A 27,670-nucleotide genomic window follows, 5' to 3' on the forward strand; every position below is an offset into this window, starting at 1 on the left:
GAGGACAGGTAAGGTGGTAGACAGTGATGAGGTGGAGATGTAGGGCGGTGCAGCACTGTGGAGAGGACAGGTAAGGTGGTAGACAGTGATGAGGTGGAGATGTAGGGCGGTGCAGCACTGTGGAGAGGACAGGTAAGGTGGTAGACAGTGATGAGGTGGAGATGTAGGGCGGTGCAGCACTGTGGAGAGGACAGGTAAGGTGGTAGACAGTGATGAGGTGGAGATGTAGGGCAGTTCAGCACTGTGGAGAGGACAGGTAAGGTGGTAGACAGTGATGAGGTGGAGATGTAGGGCGGTGCAGCACTGTGGAGAGGACAGGTAAGGTGGTAGACAGTGATGAGGTGGAGATGTAGGGCGGTGCAGCACTGTGGAGAGGACAGGTAAGGTGGTAGGTGGTAGACAGAGATGAGGAGGAGATGTAGAGCGGTGCAGCACTGTGGAGAGGACAGGTAAGGTGGTAGACAGTGATGAGGTGGAGAAGTAGGGCGGTGCAGCGCTGTGGAGAGGACAGGTAAGGTGGTAGGTGGTAGACAGAGATGAGGAGGAGATGTAGAGCGGTGCAGCACTGTGGAGAGGACAGGTAAGGTGGTAGGTGGTAGACAGAGATGAGGAGGAGATGTAGGGTGGTGCAGCACTGTGGAGAGGACAGGTAAGGTGGTAGACAGTGATGAGGTGGAGATGTAGGGCGGTGCAGCACTGTGGAGAGGACAGGTAAGGTGGTAGACAGTGATGAGGTGGAGATGTAGGGCAGTTCAGCACTGTGGAGAGGACAGGTAAGGTGGTAGACAGTGATGAGGTGGAGATGTAGGGCGGTGCAGCACTGTGGAGAGGACAGGTAAGGTGGTAGACAGTGATGAGGTGGAGATGTAGGGCGGTTCAGCACTGTGGAGAGGACAGGTAAGGTGGTAGACAGTGATGAGGTGGAGATGTAGGGCGGTGCAGCACTGTGGAGAGGACAGGTAAGGTGGTAGACATTGATGAGGTGGAGATGTAGGGCGGTGCAGCACTGTGGAGAGGACAGGTAAGGTGGTAGACAGTGATGAGGTGGAGATGTAGGGCAGTTCAGCACTGTGGAGAGGACAGGTAAGGTGGTAGACAGAGATGAGGAGAAGATGTAGAGCGGTGCAGCACTGTGGAGAGGACAGGTAAGGTGGTAGACAGTGATGAGGTGGAGATGTAGGGCGGTGCAGCACTGTGGAGAGGACAGGTAAGGTGGTAGACAGTGATGAGGTGGAGATGTAGGGCGGTGCAGCACTGTGGAGAGGACAGGTAAGGTGGTAGGTGGTAGACAGAGATGAGGAGGAGATGTAGAGTGGTGCAGCACTGTGGAGAGGACAGGTAAGGTGGTAGACAGTGATGAGGTGGAGAAGTAGGGCGGTGCAGCGCTGTGGAGAGGACAGGTAAGGTGGTAGGTGGTAGACAGAGATGAGGAGGAGATGTAGAGCGGTGCAGCACTGTGGAGAGGACAGGTAAGGTGGTAGACAGTGATGAGGTGGAGATGTAGGGCGGTGCAGCGCTGTGGAGAGGACAGGTAAGGTGGTAGACAGTGATGAGGTGGAGATGTAGGGCAGTTCAGCACTGTGGAGAGGACAGGTAAGGTGGTAGACAGAGATGAGGAGGAGATGTAGAGCGGTGCAGCACTGTGGAGAGGACAGGTAAGGTGGTAGACAGTGATGAGGTGGAGATGTAGGGCGGTGCAGCACTGTGGAGAGGACAGGTAAGGTGGTAGACAGTGATGAGGTGGAGATGTAGGGCGGTGCAGCACTGTGGAGAGGACAGGTAAGGTGGTAGGTGGTAGACAGAGATGAGGAGGAGATGTAGAGCGGTGCAGCACTGTGGAGAGGACAGGTAAGGTGGTAGACAGTGATGAGGTGGAGAAGTAGGGCGGTTCAGCGCTGTGGAGAGGACAGGTAAGGTGGTAGGTGGTAGACAGAGATGAGGAGGAGATGTAGAGCGGTGCAGCACTGTGGAGAGGACAGGTAAGGTGGTAGACAGTGATGAGGTGGAGATGTAGGGCGGTGCAGCGCTGTGGAGAGGACAGGTAAGGTGGTAGACAGTGATGAGGTGGAGATGTAGGGCGGTGCAGCGCTGTGGAGAGGACAGGTAAGGTGGTAGACAGTGATGAGGTGGAGATGTAGGGCGGTGCAGCGCTGTGGAGAGGACAGGTAAGGTGGTAGGTGGTAGACAGAGATGAGGTGGAGATGTAGGGCGGTGCAGCGCTGTGGAGAGGACAGGTAAGGTGGTAGACAGTGATGAGGTGGAGATGTAGGGCGGTGCAGCACTGTGGAGAGGACAGGTAAGGTGGTAGACAGTGATGAGGTGGAGATGTAGGGCGGTGCAGCGCTGTGGAGAGGACAGGTAAGGTGGTAGACAGTGATGAGGTGGAGATGTAGGGCGGTGCAGCGCTGTGGAGAGGACAGGTAAGGTGGTAGACAGTGATGAGGAGGAGATGTAGAGCGGTGCAGCACTGTGGAGAGGACAGGTAAGGTGGTAGACAGTGATGAGGTGGAGATGTAGGGCGGTGCAGCACTGTGGAGAGGACAGGTAAGGTGGTAGACAGTGATGAGGAAGAGATGTAGGGTGGTGCAGCACTGTGGAGAGGACAGGTAAGGTGGTAGACAGTGATGAGGTGGAGATGTAGGGCGGTGCAGCACTGTGGAGAGGACAGGTAAGGTGGTAGACAGTGATGAGGTGGAGATGTAGGGCGGTGCAGCACTGTGGAGAGGACAGGTAAGGTGGTAGACAGTGATGAGGTGGAGATGTAGGGCGGTGCAGCACTGTGGAGAGGACAGGTAAGGTGGTAGACAGTGATGAGGAAGAGATGTAGGGTGGTGCAGCACTGTGGAGAGGACAGGTAAGGTGGTAGACAGTGATGAGGTGGAGATGTAGGGCGGTGCAGCACTGTGGAGAGGACAGGTAAGGTGGTAGACAGTGATGAGGAAGAGATGTAGGGTGGTGCAGCACTGTGGAGAGGACAGGTAAGGTGGTAGACAGTGATGAGGTGGAGATGTAGGGCAGTTCAGCACTGTGGAGAGGACAGGTAAGGTGGTAGACAGTGATGAGGAAGAGATGTAGGGTGGTGCAGCACTGTGGAGAGGACAGGTAAGGTGGTAGACAGTGATGACGTGGAGATGTAGGGCGGTGCAGCACTGTGGAGAGGACAGGTAAGGTGGTAGACAGTGATGAGGTGGAGAAGTAGGGCGGTGCAGCGCTGTTTGCCTTTTTACATTCATGATGGGACTACAGAGACCCTTCCTCAGGAACCTATACTGTGGAATGGTAATAAATTTATTTTTGAGGATTCATTCTTTAACTTGTTAAACAATCAACTGCCTCAAAACCAGCGGATGCGATAATCTCCATGGTTGTGTAACGTAGTAGGCCTGGCTGGACCGTAAAACGTAATACTTAGAGCTAGTGGAAACACAGACCCGGTAATATGAGGACGCCCCAGAAGCTGCAGAGATGAAAGCGATGGCTCATGTGTCACAAAAGTTAACCAGCAGGATTAATAATAGATGATATATATAAATATCACTATGATCATCTTAACGTACTAAATGTCACAATTTTTATCTTGTAGATTGGCCCCGCTGGTATATCCGACCTCCCTTCTATTGATGGACCCACAGACTTGGACAGAGGACCCATCCTTCCAGTCCCAATGGGCATCCGACCTGTTCTGAGTAAATACAGAGTGGAGGTATGTAGGTGTCACCACACATTATTACAGCAGGGGGCTGTGACCATATTTTTGAGATCCATAGGAATTGTGAATTTACTCCTCTGGGGCACAGGGGGTGTACAGAGCGCGCTCACAGGATGTGTTCCACAGCTGGCTGGTTAACCATTTAAATGCTGCTGACAGAGATATTCCAATGGCGGGGTTGCTGGTGAGCTGGTACACCAGCACTCATCAGCCCCCTGTTTGGTGATAGCGGAGTGCCAATAGGATATTATGGTATGTTGGTCTTCCTATGAAGGCCAGTTAATGAATATACTGGTTGAAGACCCCATAGGGGAATTACAAAAATACATGAAAACAAAAGTTTTAAACAATAAAAAAAATATAAAAGTTTGTATCTCCCCTTTTTCACAGTTAAAAAATAAAGCAATACAAAAAGAAAAATAAAATGATAAATATTTGGTATTTTTATGTCATTAAAAGTCCGATCTATCACAATGTATACACAATAAATGCCTTAAAGAAAAAATAGATTGATAATCCGCATTTGATAAAAATAAAAAAATGCAGTAAAAATCATTCAAAAGTTTCTAAGTACCCCAAAACGGTAGCAGTAAAAAAACTACAGCTTGGAGCGCAAAAATGAAACCCTCACGCAGCTCCATCAAAGAAATATGGTGAAATAAATCAAATTTATCTTTTTTTTTTTTTTTTTACAAAATTCTGAATTTGTTTTAACCTCCAAAATGTAAAAAAAAAAGGTATAAGTTTAGTTTCGCCATAATCGCACTGACCTGGAGAATAATGATCATTTTTAATGCCAAAAATCAAAAACGAAAAATAAAAAAAAAAAACAAAATTGTGTTTTTTTTCACCATTTCACCCCATTTGTAACTTTATTCCCGATTTCCAGTACATTATTTGGTAAAATAAATGGTGTGTGAGGGGTTGACACGCTTAGCTGCTCCTCGAGGTTGACTCAGGCACACGGGTGGTTAAAGTCTCTGGGTGGTTTATTGTGTCATAAACGAAAACAAAATGGCAACAGAAAAACATGCTATCCGGCTCAAAAGGAAATAAGCAGGTCATGCTCAGTCCTGCCCGAGTCCTCTGTTACAACACATACGGCTGCTCCCGCAGGAGCTAGTAATCAGGAGGCTTGCTTTCCTCCACATACATAGACCATTGAAAATAAAACTGGCTGAACATTTAACTCCCTCCAGCCACACCCTGGAGGTGGAGATATGGTGGGTAGGCGTCCCGCCCACCTTTGACCTACCCACCATAAAAGCCATGCCCATATAGCGACTGGATTGATCTCAGGACTTATCTTGCTGGAGAAAACCCTTATGGCTTTTACATCACACAGGGAAGCAACCTTTGTGACACATATCACCCCTCATGTACGACACCACTGACCCAGTCATATATTTTCCCCCTCTGACAAAGCCAGGGGCTTTGGCACCTTCGGACACCAAACAGGGAATTTGGGAGAGGGCATCTGCATTCATGTGTGGCCTGTGTTCTACGTGGAACCTGAAATCCTGGAGGCCTAAGAACCATCTCGTCACCCGGGCGTTCTTACCCTGTTTCTCCCTTAACCATCTCAGAGGGGCATGATCTGACACGAGTTTGAACCTCCGGCCTAGTAGATAATACCTCAATGTGTCCACTGCCCATTTTATGGCCAGATACTCCTCCACAATGGCGTAATTCTTCTCGTATGACAAGAGCTTTCGACTCAGGTATAGGATGAGATGCTTCCCCAGATATCTCCTGAGACAGCACAGTTCCCAACCCAACTTCTGAGCTATTCGTCTGGATCACAAACTCCTTACTGAAGTCTGGTGTGACCAGAACTGGATGTTTACACATAGCCTGCCTCAGCTTCTGGAACGCCATCTCTGTGTATGTAGTCCATTTAACTACGGTCGACTTGGTACCTTTAAGAAGATCCGTCAATGGTGCGGCGATTATAGCAAAACTTGGGATGAACCACCGGTATTAGCCCACAATTCCAAGAAACGCCCTCACTTGTTTCTTGGTAAGCGGTTGCAGCCACTTTTGAATCGCCTCGATCTTTATCTGCGGTTTAATTTCGCCCCTTCTGACAACATAGCCTAGGTACTTGGCCTCTTCCTTCCTTATGGCACACTTTTTCAGATTTATGGTGAACCCCGCACTTCTTAAAGTATCCAGAACCAACTATACCTTTGGAAGATGACTGGCCCAGTCAAGGCTAAAGACCACTATGTCATCGAGGTACACTGCTGCTTTCTTCTTATGCGGAGCTAGGATCCGATCCATCACTATCTGGAAGGTGGCCAGGGCACCCTACAGACCGAAGGGCATCCTGATGTATTGAAAACACCCATCAGGCATTGAGAAAGCTGTGTTATCCTTGGCACTCTGGGACATGGGGATCTACCAATAGCCCTTCATCAGGTCCAGGGTTGTAATGTATCTCGCTGGTCCAAGTATCTCAATAAGATTGTCTACATAAGGCATCGGGTAAGCGTCAAAACTAGAGACTTCATTCAGCCTGAGGTAGTCATTGCAAAACCGCCACTCACCGTCAGGCTTCGGTACGAGGACGATGGGACTCGACCATTCACTTTATGACTCTTCTATCACCCTGAGGTCTAGCATCCTTTTCACCTCATTGGATATCACCTCTCTCTGTGCTTCCAGAATTCTATAGGGCTTGAGGTTCACCCTTACATGCGGTTCCATCAACACGTCATGCTCAACCACCTGCGTATGCCCCGGTGCTACGTGTTACAGAACCACTTAGCACCCAGAATATGTTGTGCAGTTATATGTATGGATAATAGGTTCTATGTGAGATGCATGTCCCTAATGCATCAGCATTCCCCTTTTGTCCGCCCTCCCCCCACCTTTGTAATTCCCACAGTAAACATCGGCAGGCTCCGGCCACCTGCGGCTTTTGTAATGCATGTCTGACCTGCCGCTTTTCTATTGGCCTGCCCTCTGTATCTGTGTGATATATTCTGTGTCCTGTGAGTAAAGTGTTGTCAGACTGGAAATACATGGAGAAGCAGTGATCTTTTATATGCGCCCATGTAACCAAGGAATTCCAGCCAGCGTCATTCATTCAGACTCCAGCTAACGCAGAGCGGACCTCGGAAAACACGGGGTGGTACTGAAAGAGGTACCCCAGACTGGGTAGACCCCATTACACTGGTGGCAGACAGAGTGATATTATACCCCTTCTACAGGAGGAAAGGAATGAATGGACAATAAGTACCAGAAGTTAAAGAGGACTACATTAAAAGATCTGATGGAAGCCCGAGGGTTGATCGCCAGCAACAAAACAAAAGCGGAATTGATAGCAGCCATCATGGAACACGACAGTGCAGCGCCCCCCAATGTGAATGTGTAAGAGACCGAGTTCCAGAGGGAGGTAAAGAACAGACTGGCGTTCTATGGCCTAAACCCTGCAGTAGAGATCATACGAGAGGTGATGGCTGATGTGCGTACTCATCTGAAGGAAAAGATGGGCGAGCGGACCAGGATACAGCTAGCCAAGATGGAGATGGCAGAGCGGACCAAAGTGGAGCTGGCCAAGATGGAGATGACAGAGCGGAGAGAGGAGAATCAGCGAGCAGGAGGAGCTCTGGCCTTCGACCAGGTACCTTCAACAGTAAGCCACAAAAAGATCCAGTATAATGCCTTCCGACAGTTGGAGGAGGCAGAGGAAGACATTGATGGCTTTCTGCAGGACTTTGTGCGGCAGTGTGCCCTTCATCAAGTGAAGCCGGAGGAACGGGTTCAGATTCTGGCCAGCAAGCTGACAGGCCGGGCAGCGGACGCCTATCGCACGGTACCTGATGAGGACTGTATGGACTATGAGCGGATCAAAGAAGTGATCTTGGCCCGGTATGCGCTGACACCAGACGCCTACCGTCAAAAGTTCTGCAGACTTATAAAACACGTAACCGATACCCACGCTGAATGGGCCTGTAAATTACGGCGGTCACTGCTACAGTGGGTACAAGGGAGCCAAGCAACCACTAAGGAGGACGTCCTCCAGCTCTTCCTGTTAGAACGATTCTTTAATGGACTAAACCCCGAGACACAGGAATGGCTTCGGGACAGGCGGCCAACGACTCTTGAGGAAGCCGCTCGTCTGGCCGATGAACATCATGATGCCAGGAGGCTGCAGTTCTCCGGATCAAAGGTGGTCACTAGGGGCCGGCCCATGGACCTGGAGGGCCCCAAACCACCGAAGATTGTAGGGGGACCAGCTAGAAACCCGGCCTACCACAGTCCCCCTGGGGCGCAATGCCACAACTGCCGTCAGCTAGGCCACCTGCAAAGACAATGCCCCAACCGGACTCAGCATACCCAGTGGCCAAAGGCGGGAACAGCTACCTTCAGCCGGGCTGCTGTACACTGCTACCAAGGCGAAGCTGACCCGGCATTGGGGGCTACGACTAACCAAGGGGTGGAAGAGATGGAGGAAGTGCTGCATGAAGTATACCCCATGCAGGCAGCCCGGGCAGATAATCGACAACAGCATCGACAGGTCGTGTGGGTTAATGGGAAACGTATGCAGGGACTAAGAGATTCCGGAGTAACTTTGACCCTTGTGAAGCCTCATCTTGTCCAGGACCAAGAGAAGACGGACCGGACAGTGGCAGTCCATGTAGCAGGGGGAGCTATACATCGACTACCCACTGCCAGGATTCACCTGAACTGGGGAGTCGGGGATGGCCTTGTTGAGGTCGGCTTGATGGAGGATTTGCCTGCAGACGTCTTGCTGGGAAATGACTTGGGGCCCATGTTGTCTGCATTCTCGGTGGCCCCTCTGGCTGAGACCTATCGTCTGACACAAAACTTCTTTTGGCGGGGGTAACCTACGATGTTCGTCAGTACTGCCAGACTTGTGACAGTTGTCAGCGCATTGGCAAGAGGGGGGATCGATGCAAGGCCAAATTACGCCCCCTCCCCATTGTGGAGGAACCATTTAGCCGAGTAGCGGTCGATCTGATAGGGCCGTTAGCCAAACCCAGTCCGTCCGGGAAAACGTATATATTGACAGTGGTAGATTATGCCACACGGTATCCAGAGGCGGTTGTGTTACCTAACATACTGGAAGAGACGGTGGCGGCCGCCCTGCTCCAGGTTTTCTCACGGGTTGGATTTCCCCGGGAGATTATCTCGGACCAGGGTACCCAGTTTACAGCAGAGGTGACCAACCAACTGTGGAAGCTGTGCGGCGTAAAGTCCATTAGAAGCGCCCTGTACCACCCGCAAACCAATGGGTTGTGTGAACGCTTTAACGGGACATTAAAACAGCTCATTGGGACTTTTACCAGGACCTACAGGGACTGGGAGAAATTCTTGCCACACCTCCTGTTTGCCTATCGGGAGGTGCCCCAAGAATCCACGGGGTTCTCCCCATTCGAGCTGGTATACAGGAGACGGGTAAGGGGACCCCTAGACTTAGTGCTGGAACACTGGGAAGGGGAGGGCCTCATAGAAGGGGTACCTATTGTACCCTATGTGCTGGAATTCCGGGACCGCCTACAGGAGCTGACCCAGGTTGTACGTGAGAACCTGCAGGCGACACAGCGGCACCATCGCGTATGGTACGATCGGAGGGCCAGAGAGCGCACTTTGGAAATAGGACAGAAGGTCCGGGTGTTAGAGCCCACTAAGCAGAATAAGTTTCAAGCTGCATGGCAGGGGCCCTACCAGGTAGTGGGGAAAATAGCCGACACAACCTATAATGTCGCCGATTGTGACGACCCCAGGGTTATCCGCATGTTCCACGTGAATATGCTGAAGCCCTACCGGGAGCGCCCTGAAGAGGTAGTGGCCATCTGTGCACCTGTAGCAGAGGACTTAGCTGGACTTCCCTTGCCGGATGTCTTAGGGGAAAGGACTCAGTCTAAAACATGGTACCAGGTACACTTGGATGAAGACCTAGGCCCCCGGGAGAGACAGCAAGCGGAGGCGTTGTTGAGGCTGCGACAGAGGATGTTTTCAGAGAGACCGTGGTACTCGCCTGGCACAACACAAGGTTGAGACCCAGGATCAGACCCCCCTGCGACAAAACCCCTTCCGCGTCCCTCAGTCTGTACGAGAGGGGATGCGACAAGAGATACAAGAGATGCTGCGTTTAGGGGTCATTGAAGAGTCAGATAGTCCATGGGCATCCCCCGTAGTGTTCGTGCCCAAGAAGGATGGGACTACACGGTTTTGTGTAGACTATCGTAAGCTCAATGAGAAAACAGTGACGGATGCATACCCCATGCCGCGTGTGGAAGAGTTGTTAGACCGGCTGGCGGGGGCAAAGTATTTGACCACCATTGATCTATGCAAAGGCTACTGGCAGATTCCCCTTAGTCCTGACGCTATTCCCAAGTCGGCATTTGTCACCCCGTTCGGCTTATTCCAGTTTCGAGTTATGCCATTCGGGATGAAGAATGCCCCAGCAACCTTCCAAAGGCTGGCTGACCGGCTTCTGGATGGTCTCCAGGACTATGCTTGTGCCTACCTGGAAGACATCGCCATCTACAGTGCGACATGGGAAGAGCATCTAAATCACCTAGAGACAGTATTGGACAGGATCCACCAGGCCGGAATCACCCTGAACCCAAACAAGTGTCACGTGGGCAAAGCAGAGGTTCAGTATTTAGGGCATTGGGTGGGAAGTGGGAAACAGCGACCAGAACCAGCCAAGATTGAGGCCATAGCCAAATGGCCCATCCCACGCACTAAAACCCAGGTCATGGCGTTTCTAGAGACAGCGGGGTATTACAGGAAATTCGTTCCCAATTACAGCAGCGTAGCCAAGCCCCTCACTGATCTGACCCGTAAAAACCAACCCCGTCAGGTAACCAGGACCACAGAGTGTGAGGAAGCCTTCCGCCAACTAAAGGACGCCCTCACCAATAACCCTGTATTGGCCGCACCCGATCCAAGTAAACGTTTCCTGGTTCACACAGACGCTTCTATGTTTGGATTGGGGGCAGTACTGAGCCAAGTCGGGCCGGACGGCCAAGAACACCCGGTAGCTTAACTGAGTCGGAAACTACTGCCCCGTGAAGTAAGCTATGCGGCCATCGAGAAGGAGTGCCTGGCGGTAGTATGGGCACTCAAGAAGTTGCAACCATATTTGTATGGACGACAGTTTTCCCTCCTAACGGACCATAATCCCCTAGTCTGGCTTAATCGGGTCTCCGGAGACAACGCCAGATTGCGGCGGTGGAGTTTAGCCCTACAACCTCTGGACTTTACCATCCACCACAGACCCGGCAAACAAAATGGTAACGCCAATGGACTAAGTCGACAAATGGAACTTGTACCAACCCCATAAACTTCGGTCATCCCCAACCCGATCCGTTGAGGATCAGACTGTGTATGCCGATCGTGTCGCTGAAAAGGGGAGCCGTGTTACAGAACCACTTAGCACCCAGAATATGTTGTGCAGTTATATGTATGGATAATAGGTTCTATGTGAGATGCATGTCCCTAATGCATCAGCATTCCCCTTTTGTCCACCCTCCCCCCACCTTTGTAATTCCCACAGTAAACATCGGCAGGCTCCGGCCACCTGCGGCTTTTGTAATGCATGTCTGGCCTGCCGCTTTTCTATTGGCCGGCCCTCTGTATCTGTGTGATATATTCTGTGTCCTGTGAGTAAAGTGTGGTCAGACTGGAAATATGTGGAGAAGCAGTGATCTTTTATATGCGCCCATGTAACCAAGGAATTCCAGCCAGCGTCATTCATTCAGACTCCAGCCAACGCAGAGCAGACCTCCGAAAACACAGGGTGGTACTGAAAGAGGTACCCCAGCCTGGGTAGACCCCGTTACACCAGGCAACTCTGAGAATAGATCCCGGTTCCGCTGCTACAGTTCCTGACACTGTTGTCTCTTGGCCGACATCAGAGACTCTGCAATGGTGACATCGCCCACAGTGACTTTGGGACTGGCTCCAAGGCAAGGGGTGTTCAGCGATTCTCGGCCTCGCCAGGGTTTGAGCAAGTTTACGTGACAGACCTGGTGCGGCTTCCTTCGCCCCGGCTGGTGTACTTTGCAATTAACTTCAAACAGTTTTTCCACCACCTTGTGTGGGCCTTGCCACTTGGCTAGGATCTTGTTCTCCACCGTGGGGATAAGCACTAGCACGCGGTCGCCTGGCTGGAACTGCTTCAGCCTCGCTGATCGTTATACACCCTCACCTGTGCCTGGAGAAGATGCTCCTTCACAATAGGCATCACTTTTTTACCATTCTCTCCTGCAGCTGGGCAACATCCTCTATGATGCTCCTGTGTGGCGAGACTTCATCTTCCCATGTTTCCTTGGCAATGTCCAGGAGCCCTAGCGGATGTCGACCATACAGGAGCCTGGGGAACTTCCCTGATGGAAAAGAGCAAAAACGGAAGCAGGAAGTCCCAGTATCGACGGTCCTTCTCAATGACCTTTTTGAGCATGGCTTTCAAGGTTTTATTGAAGCGTTGTACTACGCTGTCGGTCTGTGGATGGTACACTGAGGTTTGCAGCTGGGCAGTCTGGAGGTCCCTACACAGTCCCTTCATTACCTTGCTCATAAAGGGGGTTCCCTGGTCTGTCAAAATCTTCTTCGGCAGGCCTGTCCTAGGAAAAATATGGACAAGTTCCCTGGCAATACTCTTACTTGAAGAGTTCCTTAGGGGTATTGCTTCAGGGTACCGGTTCACATAATCCTTGACCACTAGAATATATTGGTGCCCTCATGCAGACTTAACTAAAGGACCTACTAGGTCCATGGCAATTCGCTCAAACGGGATCTCTATTACCGGTAATGGGACTAGAGAACTTCGTAAGTGCGCAGAGGGAATAGTTATCTGGCAGGTGGGGCAGGACCGACACTAATTCAGGATCTCCCGATAACATATCAGCCAATAGGACCTCGGCAATGTTCTCTCCTGTGTTTTCTCCAACCCCAGATGTCCCCCCAAAACATGAGAATGGGCCATGTCTAGAAGCCTCCGCTGGTATGGCCCTGGAACCAATAGCTGCTCCACTATTTCACCTCCCCTCAGTGTAGTCACTCGATACAATTCGCTATTGACTGCAAAGTGTGGGTACCTGGTGTCAGCCCCCAGCTCTTGAGCAACCCCATCAATCACAGAAACATTTTCAAAGACCCCTTTTAGGGTAAGATCCCGCATTTGAGAAGTCGCAAAATTTTCCCCAGAAACCCCCAGGTCAGGAACCTCGGCCTCCCTGGTCACCGATTCATCCTCATCACCAGCTAGGACACACAAGGGGAACTCCTCCACCTCCGACTGAAATGGGGATTCATCAAGGTTGCGCTGGTTCGTGCCTGAGACACTGTGCACCCCTGCTTTTCTCCACAAGTCCCAGAACAGGCTGAAGTCGTGCCCAATTATCACGGCGTGCAGCAAGTCTCTGACTACCCCGACCTCATGAATCTCCGTACCACAGCTCTTGTAATCAACACTCTGGCAACAGGGTAGTCTTTGGCATCCCCGTGGATACAGCGGACACCCACATTGTTTCCTTGTGATCAACTGGTGGGGAGCGTGGCCCTTATCAGGGTCAACAAGCTCCTGGAGTCCAAGAGTCCTGACACCAGTACTCCGTTCATGGTCACGGGACATGACTGCGGCCCCTCTCCGGGCTGATAGTCCATATTGCAGGATGGGTAGGCATAATACGAGCAGCGAATGCTCAGGCTGCAATCCATCTGCTTGGCAGACATAGGACAAATGACCTCTATGTGTCCAGGACTGTGACACCGCAAGCAGATCAGGTCTTTAGCAGCAGCCTTTGGAAGCCCCTCAGCAGCTCCTTGGGACCTTGGACTCCCGCCAGTGGTGTTTTGTTACCTCTCTTTTGGAATTTGGTCTCCCGCTGGGTATCCCAGTATGGAGATGTACCACCCCCTGGTTTCCTCAGGGACCTCTCTACCACCTGGTACCTTTCTACAAGGCTCACCAGGTCATCCACATTCTGGGGGTCTCCTTGGGCATCTCAGGTCTGCATCAACCTGGGGAGCGAGTGAACAAATCTACCCATGATGACCCGCTCGACCATCTGAGCTTGAGTGGACGACTCCGGTTGCAACCATTTCTGGACTAAATGCAACAAGCCAAACATTTGTGAGCAGGGAGGTTTGTCACCACGATACGCCCAGTGATGAACCCTTTGGGCTCTGACAGACACAGTGACCCCTGAGCGTGCCAATATCTCCGTTTTCAACGTGGCATATTCCCGGGTATCCTGCAAGGCCAAGTCAAATTAAACTTTGTGGGATTCACCTGTCAGATAGGGGGCCAACACCTCCGCCCACTGCTCCAGGGGGCAGCCTCTCCTGTTCTGCAACCCGTTCGAAAACAGTCAAAAACACCTTTATATCATCCCTTGGGGTCATATTTTGCATGGCTCGTCTTACCGCTTTATGGTCGCATGAGTCATCACCTTGATGTGGGGTAGGGGCGGTTTCTCTGCTGTTGACATCTCCCTCCAGGAGTTCCATCTGGCTTTGCTGTTGTTGCAGCAGCTGTATTAGGAGTTTATTCATCTCCTGCTGTACCTCGTGCTGTTTCTCCTGGCTCAAGATCAGGTGTTTGAGTAGCGCCTCCATTTTGTCTGACTGCAGTTCCATCTCTGCAGCTGCCTTAACCCTTGACATACAATTTGTCCACCACTGCTACATATGTTGCTGGAATGTATGCCCGCATTCTACACCACTTGTGAGGGGTTGACACGCTTAGCTGCTCCTTGACGTAGACACAGGCACACGTGCGGTTAAAGTCTCTGGGTGGTTTATTGCATCATAAACCAAAAAAAAAAAATGGTAACAGAAAAACAGCCTGTCCAGCTCAAAAGGAAATAAACAGTCCATACACAGTCCTGCCCAGGTCCTCTGGGACAACACATGCGGCAGCTCTCACAGGAGCTAGTAATCCGGAGGCTTGCTTTCCTCCGCAAACATAGACCGAGGAAAAAAAACTGGCTGGACATTTAACTCCCTTAAGCCATACCCTGGAGGTGGAGATATGGTGGGTAGGTGTCCCACCCATCTCTGACCTACCCACCATAAAAGCCATGCCCATATAGCGACTGGATTGCTCTCAGCCAATATGCTGGAGAAAACCCTTATGGCTTTTACATCACAGAGGAAAGCAACCTTTGTGACACATATCTCTCCTCATGTACGACACCAGTGACCCTATCACAGGTGTCATTCCAAAACTAAAACTTGTCCCGCAAAATACAAGTCCTCATACGGCTATATTGAAAGAAAAATAAAAAAGTTACGGCTCATTGAAAAAGGGGAGGAAAAAATATAAGTGCAAAAGCTGAAAATTGCATCGGTCATGAAGGGGTTATATAGATTTAGCAAATTTATCCAACTAGATTTTTTTCCATCTAGATCCTTTTTTGGGGGCTCAGAGACCTCAAGAGAGTCAACCTCGCCCAAGTGGACAGACCAAGAGTGGATATTGAATGTGCTGGGAAAGGGGTGCAGTCCGCGCTCATCCAGAACTACAAGAAGAACCCCAACTTTAGCACTTTAGTAAAATGGTTTGAGGTGGTAAGTGGCCATCACAAGGATCCACAGCGCCCACTGGGTCCTGCGAACGAATGTAACATCTTTCTGTTTTCTTGGTAGGACCTCCCAGAGAACGAGCTGCTTCATCCGCCACTGAACATCCGGGTGGTGGACTGCCGGGCGTTTGGTCGATATACCCTGGTTGGGTCACATGCGGTTAGCTCATTGCGCAAATTTATCTATCGACCCCCAGATAAGAAGTCTCAGCAGTGGATGGCAACAGGTAAATGTTAAAAATATGTAGAGTCATGAGCATACAGGTACATATGACTATTAAACTGCTGCACATGAGCTAAAAGAGGCTTGTAGATCTCCATAGACATGCATCTCTGTAACAGCACACCAGGTGGTCTGGGGTGGTACTGCACTTTTAAAAAGTAAAGTAGTTTAGGAAAGCTGGGATTGTATACTACTGATGGATGGGTGGTTATGGGACATCATTAGTATCTTTCATCAGTGATTCTGAAGTGTTGGGTGATTTTCTCCAAATTATTATTATTATTTATTGTTATAGTGCCATTTATTCCATGGCGCTTTACATGTAAGGAGGGGTATACATAATACATACAAGTACAGTAATCTTAAACAATACAAGTCATAACTGGTACAGGAGGAGAGAGGACCCTGCCCGCGAGGGCTCACAATCTACAAATCTGTGTATGACTCAGTCTATATAGTTTCTCCAGTAAGGAGAATTCTCCACTCTTGACTCTATGTCCTTTCCATCATTGGCTCAGATTTTCTCTTTTTTCCATAATCTCGTTGCCAGCTATGACTTCATGCTATGTGACTTCTCGTCTTGAGTCTGTCCTGTGCTCTGTCCTTTTCTGTCCTCTGTCCAGCTAAATTGATGAATGGCTATATGGCAATGGCAAACGGAGGGCCCTACTCTCGCCCCACAGGTGAAATAGTCATCAGCATGGAACCCGAGGTGCCTATCAAAAAAATGGAGACCATGGTGAAGCTAGAAGCGGTGAGTCTGGAGAGTTATTGGAAGGTTATGAATTGTGACTTTATTTCCCCAGCTTTTCAATTTGCCAGGCCTTCTTCTACCATGGTTTCATGTGGTGGACCCCCAATCTTCCTGTATGCCAGATCCCTCCTTCCTCTCCTGTGTCCTGTTAGCTAGAGCCCTCCTTCCTCTCTTAATTTTCCAGACCCCACCTTTCCTCTGTGCCACACTCCTTCTCCACCTTTCCTCTGTATCACACTTCTCCATCTCCGATTTTCCTCTGTTCCACACTCCTTCTACAATTTTCTTTTGTGCCACACTCATCCTTCTCCACTTTTCCTCTGTGCCACACTTCTCCTGTGCTTTTCCTCTATGCCACACTCCTTCTCCACTATGTTTGTGTGCCAGACTCCTCCTACCCCAGGGTTTCTATTTGTTTTGTAGTGTACCTTGTCAGGTCGCTAAACATGTGAAATGCAGAGTATTATAAATACATAGCATGAAATGTGAAAGAAAAGCAAAAAAAAAGACAATAAGAACTTATGGAATTACTGACCGGTATGGGAAAGATGTCCCTGCCCCCAAACGGAAGAAGGGACTGCCCGTAAAGGTAGAGAAGACCCTGCTCTAAAGGTAGAGAAGGCTCTGCCCTAAAGATAAAGAAGGTCCTGCCCTGAAGGTAGAGAAGGCCCTGATCTAAAGGTAGAGAAGGCTCTGCCCTAAAGATAGAGAAGACCCTGCCCTAAACGTAGAGAAGGCCCTGCCCTAAAGGTAGAGAAGACCCTGCCCTAAATGTAAAGAAGGCTCTGCCCTAAAGGTAGAGAAGGTCCTGCCCTAAAGGTAGAGAAGGCCCTGATCTAAAGGTAGAGAAGGCTCTGCCCTAAAGGTAGAGAAGTCTCTGCCCTAAGGGTAGAGAGGTCTCTGCCCTAAGGGTAGAGAAGGTCCTGCCCTAAAGGTAGAGAAGGTCCTGCCCTGAAGGTAGAGAAGGCCCTGATCTAAAGGTAAAGAAGGCTCTGCCTTAAATATAGCGAAGGCCCTTCCCTAAAGGAAGAGAAGGTCCTGCACTAAAGGTAGAGAAAGTCCTGCCCTAAAGGTAGAGAAGGCCCTGCCCTGAAGGAAAGAAGTCCCTGATCTAAAGATAGAGAAGCCTCTGCCCTAAATATAGCGACGGCCCTTCCCTAAATGTAGAGAAGGCTCTGCCCTAAAGATAGAGAAGGCCCTACAATAAACGTAGAGAAGGCGCTGCCCTAAAGGTAGAGAAGGCCCTGCCCTAAAGGTAGAGAAGGCCCTGCCCTAAAGGTAGAGAAGGCCCTGCCCTAAAGGTAGAGAAGGCCCTGCCCTGAAGGAAGAGAAGTCCCTGCCCCTATAGGTAATGAAGGCACTGACTTAAAAGGGGAGAAGACCCTGCCCTAAATGTAGAGAAGACCTTGCCCCTAAAGGTAGAGAAAGCAGCCCTTCCCGTAAAGGTAGCGAAGGCCCTGCCCCTGAGATAGAAGAGTCTTTTCCCCTAGGGACTATAATTATCAATATTTGGTATATGATAGGCCAGGCCACATCAACGCTCCTTTGTGGGATCATTCCCGTGTGTCTGAGATAACTATTATTATTCAGGACCACTTTGTCATTGTGTGCATTGTCTTACCACATATCGCTGTCCGCCAGTCGTTACCTTGTGTCCGTAATCATCATGTGTTTTGTTTTCCATCTCCTATCACCTCTATGTGGCAGAACTCTGACGCAGTGGTTAAGGTTGATGTGGTAAGTGATCGTCTTCTCATTGGTCACAGAGCTTGTGGCCGGCGGCGTGCTGCGAGTTACATTCACCGGCACAGTAGTCACCTAATATGTTACGTGGCTGTCACTCATAAATGTACCTAATAATAACAGGGCTTCTTGTAGGGAAATGGCAGACATTTATTGGCTCACTGTAGAATATACGGATCTAGTCAGTCATGGTCACATCGTGGGTTTTGGGTCACTATTTTGCTGCAATGCATGACCCCACCCGTGCCAGCATTCAGCGGCATTGTGCCAATATCTGCAATGTATTTTTCAGCTTTGAGGTTTTCACCTGTAACACATCCTTCACCTATACAAACTCCATGGTCAAAAATCTGCACACCTCAACATAACATATGTCCACACAGTGTGAATAAACCCACAGAGGGACCCCTGGCGTATTCTACGAAAGAGGGACCGCACCTATTTATGGGTGGAGGTTAATAAAGAGCATTGTCCAATCTGATACACCACTGGGATTGTCCAGAGCAGCTTGGACAACTCATGTCCTTGGGCTTTCTGAAATCACATCAGCTGTCTGGCATTGAGTGCCTCGTTCAGACATTAACAACACATTTAATAAACATTTTCCCAGAATGAGGAAGAAAAGAAGAAGAAAAAGAAGAAAGGAGAAGAGATTGAAGAAGAGGAGCCAGATGAAAGCATGCTGGACTGGTGGTCTAAGTACTTTGCCTCCATAGAGACCCTGAAAGAGGTGAGTTATGACCGTCTGCTTCATTATCACTTGCTGTAATTGCAGACACCACCTAATGTGATCCATCTAGAGCCTCTTAATCATAATCCATATTTATGATTAACACTGTGAGTGCACATGGGTGTAATATTGTAAATGGTCTATGAGTCTTGTTAACTGATTAACATACAGCTCTGGCAAAAATTAAGAGACCACCACATCAAATCCCTGTCATGGGCAGCCCAATCTCCAAACCTGAACCCCATTGAAAACTTCTGGAATGTAATCAAGAGGATGATGGATAGTCACAAGTCATCAAACATAGAACTGCTTACATTTTTGCTCCAGAAGCAGTGTGACAGACTGGTGGAAAGCAGCCAAGACGCATGAAAGCTGTGATTAACAATCATGGTTATTCCACAAAATGTTGATTTCTGAACTCTTCCTGAGTTAAAATATTAGTATTGTTGTTTCTAAATGATTATGAACTTGTTTTCTTAGCATTATTTGAGTTCTGAAAGCACTGATTGATTGTTTGTTTGTTTTTTAATTTTGACCATTTCTCCTTTTCAGAAAAACAAACAAAATTTATTGCTTGGAAATTCGGAGACATGTTGTCAGAAGTTTATAGAATAAAAGAGCAATTTACATTTTACTCAAAAATATAAAGAGAAAAATCTGACAAACTGAACATTTGAAAGTTGTCTCTTAATATTTGCCAGAGCTGTATTAGCACCTGCTGTGTGGATCGTGCAATCATGATCACGTCATTTTCCAGAATAATCTTTGAACTTCTGATATATGCTGCATGTAAAAGGGAACCTGTAGATGTAGTAGTCAGGAGCAGACAAACACAGAAAATCAGCTACACTCACTTCCTCTAGCCGCACCACCCTCATGCTTGTAGTGTCATCCTCCTTCTCCGACAGCACCACCCTCCCCCTGTAGCACCACCCTCATGTTCTAGCAGCACCACCCTCCTCCTCTGCCAGCACCCTACTTCTAAGCCAGAACTCTCCTCCTCTGGTAGTAGTACCACCTTCCTCTTCTAGCAAGACCACCCTCCTCTAGCAGCATTACCCTCTATCTCTAGCAGTACCACCGTCTTCTCTGTAGCAGTACCACCCTACTCTGACAGCACTTCCTTCCACCTCTGGCAACAGAACATTCCTACTATGGAAGAACCAACCTCCTCTTCTAGCAGTACAACGTTTGGCAGCACCACCCCCCCCCTGACAGCACCACTCTACCTCTGGCAGCACCACCCTCCTCCTCTGGCAGTAGCCCCTTCCTCCTCTGGCAGCACCACCCTCCTCTGGCAGCACCACCCTCCTCCTCTGGCAGCACCTTCCTCCACCTCTAGCGGTACCAACTCTGGCAGTACCTCCCCTCCTTCTCTGGCAGTACCTCCCCTCCTTCTCTGGCAGCACCACCCTCCTCCTCTGGTAGCACCACCCTCCAGCTCTGGCAGCACCACCCTCCAACTCTATGAGTACCACTTCTGGCAGCACCACTCTCTACCTCTAGCGGTACTACCTCTGGCAGCACCACCCTCTACCTCTAGCATTACGACCTCTGGCAGCACCACCCTCTACCTCTAGCGGTACTACCTCTGGCAGCACCACCCTCTACCTCTAGCAGTGCCATCTCTGGCAGCACCACCCTCTACCTCTAGCGGTACTACCTCTGGCAGCACCACCCTCTACCTCTAGCAGTGCCATCTCTGGCAGCACCACCCTCTACCTCTAGCAGTGCCATCTCTGGCAGCACCACCCTCTACCTCTAGCAGTACCACCTCTGGCAGCACCACCCTCTACCTCTAGGAGTACCACCTCTGGTAACACCACCCTCTACCTCTAGCAGTGCCATCTCTGGCAGCACCACCCTCTACCTCTAGCAGTGCCATCTCTGGCAGCACCACCCTCTACCTCTAGCAGTACCACCTCTGGCAGCACCACCCTCTACCTCTAGGAGTACCACCTCTGGTAACACCACCCTCTACCTCTAGCGGTACTACCTCTGGCAGCACCACCCTCTACCTCTAGCAGTACCATCTCTGGCAGCACCACTCTCTACCTCTAGCGGTACCACCTCTGGCAGCACCGCTCTCTTCCACGTGCTCATGCATGACATAATGACAGAATACCCTTGTGTTGTTTTATAGACACTCTTTGAACCCTTACAAGCAATTTCTTAATCTTTTGTTTTCTTTTTCACATCCAGCAACTGCGCCAGCAGGAGGCGGCAGCGGCCGAAGCTGAAGAAAAGGAGGAGATGGAGATCGCAGATGGTAATGGCGTTATAGTCCCGGTGCAGTCAGAACAATATATATATATTTTTACATTTGTGACAACATCCATGTTTACCACAGGGATAATGTCAATGCAGTGAGGCCACGGGAATTGTGCATGATGATGGTGGAACGATGAGTGTTGTTGTCCTCTCCCTTCTACATTTGTACCATCTTCTTCATGTTGTACAGCAATGAAAGTTGGCATTGGCTTTGGTCAAATCCAGATCAGGGCCCGGTCACGAAGTCCTTCTGTATTGTAATCACATCTCATGCATAAAGCAAAGCCATGCACACCACGCTCACCCGACAGCTCACTGATCCCCGTGGTTCCACACAGAGGACCTTTAGGTGCTCCATGTGCCTCTAGGAGCCAAACGTGGTTTCCCAGGGAAAAAATATTTATAAAAGAGTACAAAAATAAAAGTAGTGATACTCGCTGTTCCCGAATCAACTCATCTCCTGTTCCGGTGCTTTCCAAGCCAGAAATGCTCCCTCGGACTACACCTGGCTGAAGCGGGCCAGCATTTCCGGTGGGAATCTGATAAGTGTCGAAACTGAAGCTGTGGAGGATCGGCGAGAGCAACTATTATTTTATTTCTCTCTGAATTTTTTTAGAATTTTTATCTCCCTGCTCATCACCTGTAAATTGATAGTAGCCACACAAAAAAGTTAGACAATATTAAAGGGGCTTTCCTATGAGGACAGTTGTCGTCTATTTGCTGTATTAGAGCGTATTTATGTCATAGAGAAGGGTCCTGCACTCTGGATCGCTCCCGGTAAGAGTGGGTCCTGTTATGGCCACCACATAAGACTACACCTTTGGTTGAAAAAGGCTTCAATTGACAAAAGAAGCCAAACCCAACCCATCGGCTTCAGTATAAAAGAGGTTATCACTGATGGGTGAAATCCTTTAACCTCTTAAGGCTACATGACAGATGTATATGTCAGACTTATCTGTGCCTTCTGCCTGCGAGTAACTGCAGAAGCCCAGCTCATGCCGAAACGTTGAGGATATCCATCCCCGCAATTCATCCCTCTAGACAGGCATAATACTCTGCAATTAAGGAGTATTGCAGGGTTATATAAGAGATCAGAACCCTAGATGTGCCCTTATGGAGTCAGCAACCTAACATGGAGGGTCTTATGAAGGATTCCACCACTGCCCCCATCACCTGGCTGTCAGACACTATGGATAGGAATGCAGAGAGCAATGCAGTTCAGTGTGATGTGTATGTGCCATCCATTGTAGTGTAGACTGAGGCTGGTAAGTATTTGGCTTCTACAATCCATGTGGTATTTCGAGGCTGGTTTGATGACCCCTCATCAGACCTCAGTGTGCTATTCATGGAGGGAGTGGAAATTCACATGGATTTTGAAGCCCGATAGCTGGTATGGGAGGTCTAGGGCCTCCCGTTCTCCGAACTATCCGTCAACTTTCATGCTCATTGTGGTTGAGTGTCTCGTGTTGTTGGTTCCTTCCATCCCCACCGACTTGTCTGATGACTCAGAGATCAAAATTGATGACTCTCCCATGAAAGGCTCCAAGGGGCAAGTGAAAAACAAAGAGAAGGTGAAAGCGCCCAAAGAGGACAAGAAGAAGAAACTACAGGCCGAGATGGCAGAGAAGAAGAACAAGCAAAAGATCGATGAGCTAAAGGTGAGTCCCCAATGTCAGCAGGTCACTAGATGTCTCCACCAAAGGAGGTCTCAGAACTCAGTAATGCAGAGCTGATGGGTTCAGAGGATATAGAGCATCACTATCATTCTCCATAATGTACGATTTCAGGTGTTCAACAAGGAGCTGGAGACAGAGTTTGATAGCTTTGAGGACTGGCTGCACACCTTCAATTTGCTAAGAGGGAAGATCGGGGATGACGATGACACTGTCAGCGAGGAGGAGCGAATAGTCGGGAGGTTCAAGGCGAGTGTCAATCAGATTCTGCAGAGTAGCGCCAGTCATCAGTATCTAGCCTATGGTGTGTTCTGATTACAGTATATGGCTAGATCACAGCCACATACGCCTCTTCCCACTGTGGTGGGAGGTGTTTATATTGTATGAGAGGTCTAGGATAAAAGACGAGGTCTGTGATGGGTAACATTTTAATCCCTGGGGGCTAGGCAAGACATGATGATAATACCTGGTGTTCTAGAGTATAGAAGGGGGCTAACAGGATATTTTATGCAGCTAGTCAGCTTGCAAAACAGCTATTAACCCTCCCTTCTAACAATGCGTCCTACCCAATCTCAGGACCCCCAATGACCCCTACCATCTAAAAATGTGTACTACCAAACCCCAGGACAACTCATGAACCCTCCCCTCTAACATTGTGATCTACCCAACCACAGGACAACCCCTGAACTCTCCTCTCTAACAGTGTGACCTACCCAACCTCAGGACATCCCCACTAACAGTGTGACCTACCCAACCCCAGGACAACCCTTGAACCCTCCCCTCTAACAGTGTCACCTACCCAACTTCAGGAGAACCCATGAACCCTCCCCTCTAACAGTGTGACCTACCCAACCTCAGGACAACCCATGAACCCTCCCCACTAACAGTGTGACCTACCCAACCCCAGGACAACCCTTGAACCCTCCCCTCTAACAGTGTCACCTACCCAACTTCAGGACAACCCATGAACCCTCCCCTCTAACAGTGTGACCTACCCAACCTCAGGACAACCCATGAACCCTCCCCACTAACAGTGTGACCTACCCAACCCCAGGACAACCCATGAACCCTCCCCTCTAACAGTATGACCTACCCAACCCCAGGACAGCCCATGAACCATCCCCTTCTTTTAACAATGTGTCCTACCCAACCCCATAAAAAGCCATAAACCGACTCCTCTAACAGTGTGTCCTAGCTAACCCCTGGGACAGCCCAGTGCAGAACATTTCTATACTTAGTGTAGCCTGTAATGTGCCAAAGTGTGCAGTCCTAGCAAGCGGGTGCAGACAAAATACCCAATAATTTATATTTAATCACTGCTATGTTTCCTGGTGGGCTAGAGTAAAGAGTCTTTATACTGTATGATATAGAAGTAACCTTCGCTCCCCTCCATCCTCCAGGGTTCCATGTGTGTGTACAAGGTCCCTCTGCCCGATGACATCACAAAGGAAGCCGGATTTGACCCCAATTTTGGCATGTTCCAAGGCATACCCAACAATGACCCAATAAACGTACTAGTGCGGGTGTACGTGGTCAGGGTGAGAGCAAAATACGGAGTATTGCACTGTTTCCATATTGGTTTGGATTCTGACTGCCAGGGACCCCCTAATTCTGAGGATATACAAATGGTCACCTGACAGTATATAAAATGTCTTTACACTGTTCCCACATAAGGGGACTGGCTGGTGGTCCCAAAAATTGCTTTGACAAAGATGGCTACCAGTCACCAGTTAAGGAAAGGTGTTAAAATCACCAATAAGGGGAGATGAAGTCTCCTAATGTGGCGCCACCAGCCACCTCCAATACGGCACAACTAAAACTATCTGCAGTCACTCGCGGACCCCTTTTGTCCTGGAATCATAGGTGGAACCCCAATATATTAGACATTTATGGTTGGAGTACCCCTTTAGGTAGCATAGACCGCGAGCTCACATAAGTAGGACACTAGATTACACGCGCTCATGGACCGGCGGCCGTGGCGCGGATTTGACCAATAATCAACCTGAACTCTTTTCTAGGCCACAGATCTACATCCCGCTGACATCAATGGGAAAGCCGATCCCTACGTCGTCATTAAATTGGGAAAAACCGAAATCAAGGACAAGGAGAACTACATTTCCAAGCAGCTGAACCCCGTCTTTGGGAAGTGAGTCCAGCAGAACGGTGGGGATCAAAATGCTGCCGGACCAACCTGTCCATCAATGTACCATGAGCGCGATGTGGCAAGGGACAGGTGGTCGCATCATGGGATGTTCCAGTGCAGCACAAGGAGAAAAATCTAGAAAAGGACATCCAGAATATTATCAGAGGGAAGGTGCAGATCTCCGAGTCAGAGATTTTCTTATGTCCCCGTGTGCTTTCAATTTCTGTTCCCCAGGTCGTTTGATATTGAGGCCACGTTTCCTATGGAGTCCATGCTCACTGTCGCCGTATATGACTGGGATCTGGTGGGAACTGACGACCTGATTGGAGAAACTAAGATTGATCTGGAAAATCGTTACTACAGCAAACACAGAGCTACGTGCGGAATATCGCAGACATATGCCATGTACGTGTATCTGCTACTATCTTTAAGGGGGTCATCCCAAATGTTTATGGCATATCCACAGGATAAATTTCTGATAGAAGCGAGCCCCATGTGTCACGCAGGGATGGAGAGGTGTCCGCTCATGAAGAACACCATAAATCATGGTTCTAGATTAATCAAATTGTGAATTTTGACCACTAGGCCCCTTGTTAATCTTCAGTTTTTCATGTTCTCTTCTTCCTCCCCCAGACATGGTTATAATATGTGGAGAGACCCCATGAAGCCGACACAGATCCTGTCCAAGCTCTGCAAAGAAGGGAAGATCGACGGTCCACATTTCGGTCCCGGAGGACGAGTCAAAGTCATGAACCGCGTGTTCACCGGCCCCACCGAAATCGAAGATGAAAATGGTCTGTCTGTGGTCCATGAATGGTCATCACTTTAGACACTTGGTAGGAGTTTCATCGTCTTATTCAATGTTTCGTTACTCAGGTCAGAAGAAACAGACTGATGAACATCTCGCCCTCTCAGTCCTCCAACATTGGGAGGAAATCCCCCGTGTTGGGTGCAGGTTGATTCCAGAACACGTAGAGACCCGACCACTCCTAAATCCAGACAAGCCGGGAATCGAGCAGGTAAAAATCAATAAAAATATTGGAAGGTGCCGGGTCCAAACTTGCCATTATTGTTGGGGATCTTTAAAGAGCGGCGTGTTAGGGGGCACAGAAGAGGTAGATATTTATAGTTCATTGTTCAACATTTAAAACGATACCTATAATGTTCCGATCCGTAGCTCTATTGCAGAGAAATCCTTATTTTTATCCCTTAAACTGCAAGTGCACTTTGTGTTGCAAGTGCATCTGCAGTTCACGATTTCTCTCCTCCCAGTACCATCCCCGGCTACTTGATTGACAGCAGGTACGGAAGCTGTAGAAAACAGCACAGGCAACAAACCCTGTCTTTGCTGCCAGTCAAAAATCCTGAGCAGCATTGGTGAGGAGAGCTGAAAACGAGCCACAGACTGAAGGTGCACTTGCCACATCCAGCGCACTTGCAGTCTAAAGGGTAAAAATAAGGATTTCTCTGCAGTGAAGCAACAGATTAGAAAAATATAGGTATAATTTTAATTGTTGAACAATGACCTATACATTCTTACCTCCGGTTGCCCCCTAGAGCACTTCTGACAGGTTCCTCTTAAAGTGATAAATTTACTTACTCCATTTATTGTAGGTAACTGTTCACAACAATGTTGGAAAAGCCGATCTCTTTTTTTTTTGAAAGGTAGACCTTTCTGATTAGATTTTTCTCCATCCGCTAATTCTTGGGGTCATCTTTTCTCAGGGACGGTTAGAAATGTGGGTGGACATGTTCCCGATGGACATGCCTGCACCGGGTCCTGCCATCGATATTTCTCCCAGGAAGCCAAAAAGGTAAAAGAAAGTCTCTCACAGATAAAATTTTGGAACCTATAACCCCAGGGGCCGGTATGACCTGACTGGAAAATGTAGCAACACTCATCAACCGCATCTTACAGCTACCCAAATCCCATGACGCTACAGCGGTCATGCGCTTGTTTGGGCCGGTATTAGGTCTCTTCATAGTGTACACCTATCTACAGGCTTAGATTAAAGGCACTTCCACTATGAAAATATATCCTACAAAACAATCAGGAAGCATATGCCAGATAAAATCAATATACTTTATTAGTCACAAACCAGATGAAAAAAACCTTTTAAAATCATTTATCAGCGGAGACACATGTCACAACATTAAGGTGTTTGCAAGAAAAAAACCTGCTCAAATGCCTAAACAGTTCAATAAAGTTATATAGGAAAATGTTAAAAAAAACCTACTAGTTTAGTATAGAGGTTAATCTATCTCTGGCTGCATATTTAAATTACATGAGTCACAACAGTTACATCCGTTACCCTGCTATATACATATTTTCAGCAATTTGCAGATTTTTATTGCATCTAGAAAAAGTATCATAATAGCCTGATATACCCTAGGCAAATAAAGATGCACACTCATATAGTAAAAAAAGACTCAATGGCCCAACCTTTAATAGGTTGATAGATATATTAATAAAGCACCTGGGCGTGCTATAAATAAATCAAGTGTACATTCATATAGTGGAGCACAGTGGCACATAAGCTTTCAATAGGCTATCAGATGGATATTTTAGACCATATATAGTGCAAATAAGCAATTTAAATGTGCATATATATCATGACGCCAAATGGCTTAAATCCTCCATGGGCTAATTAGATAGATTATTTAAACAGGGCAACGCTGAGCTCCGACGCGCGTTTCGCGTGCTTGCTTCACAGCTAACACCTCCCCAGGAAGAAGCAAGCACGTGAAATGCACGTCGGGGCTCAGCGCTGTCTTGCCAGGTAACATGCTTCATTTACCCTAATGCACTGTGGACACGTTATCTACCTTTGGCATGCATATATGCGTATTGAAC

General features: G+C 48.8%; 1 protein-coding gene across 15 annotated transcripts in view; it reads left to right on the top strand.

Annotated features, from left to right (window-relative positions):
* Nucleotides 1-27,670, top strand: part of OTOF (otoferlin) — a 339,399-nt gene that overhangs the window by 282,598 nt on the left and 29,131 nt on the right. For 7 of the 15 annotated variants that reach the window (XM_073561977.1, XM_073561975.1, XM_073561976.1 and 4 more), the window contains exons 27-41: nucleotides 3,584-3,703; nucleotides 15,104-15,265; nucleotides 15,344-15,506; nucleotides 16,126-16,256; nucleotides 17,964-17,993; nucleotides 18,610-18,729; nucleotides 20,932-20,998; nucleotides 22,510-22,658; nucleotides 22,788-22,922; nucleotides 24,074-24,211; nucleotides 24,692-24,819; nucleotides 25,051-25,221; nucleotides 25,450-25,610; nucleotides 25,693-25,835; nucleotides 26,542-26,630. In XM_073561977.1, the coding sequence (XP_073418078.1) occupies nucleotides 3,584-3,703; nucleotides 15,104-15,265; nucleotides 15,344-15,506; nucleotides 16,126-16,256; nucleotides 17,964-17,993; nucleotides 18,610-18,729; nucleotides 20,932-20,998; nucleotides 22,510-22,658; nucleotides 22,788-22,922; nucleotides 24,074-24,211; nucleotides 24,692-24,819; nucleotides 25,051-25,221; nucleotides 25,450-25,610; nucleotides 25,693-25,835; nucleotides 26,542-26,630 (1,907 nt within the window). The remainder of the gene's footprint in view (nucleotides 1-3,583; nucleotides 3,704-15,103; nucleotides 15,266-15,343; nucleotides 15,507-16,125; nucleotides 16,257-17,963; nucleotides 17,994-18,609; nucleotides 18,730-20,931; nucleotides 20,999-22,509; nucleotides 22,659-22,787; nucleotides 22,923-24,073; nucleotides 24,212-24,691; nucleotides 24,820-25,050; nucleotides 25,222-25,449; nucleotides 25,611-25,692; nucleotides 25,836-26,541; nucleotides 26,631-27,670) is intronic. The other 8 variants (XM_073561982.1, XM_073561981.1, XM_073561985.1 and 5 more) reach the window with 5 other exon arrangements.

Source organism: Dendrobates tinctorius, unplaced genomic scaffold (assembly GCF_039654945.1).
Source record: "Dendrobates tinctorius isolate UK_male_01 unplaced genomic scaffold, ASM3965494v1 ptg000332l, whole genome shotgun sequence".
Classification (NCBI taxonomy): Eukaryota; Metazoa; Chordata; class Amphibia; order Anura; family Dendrobatidae; genus Dendrobates; species Dendrobates tinctorius.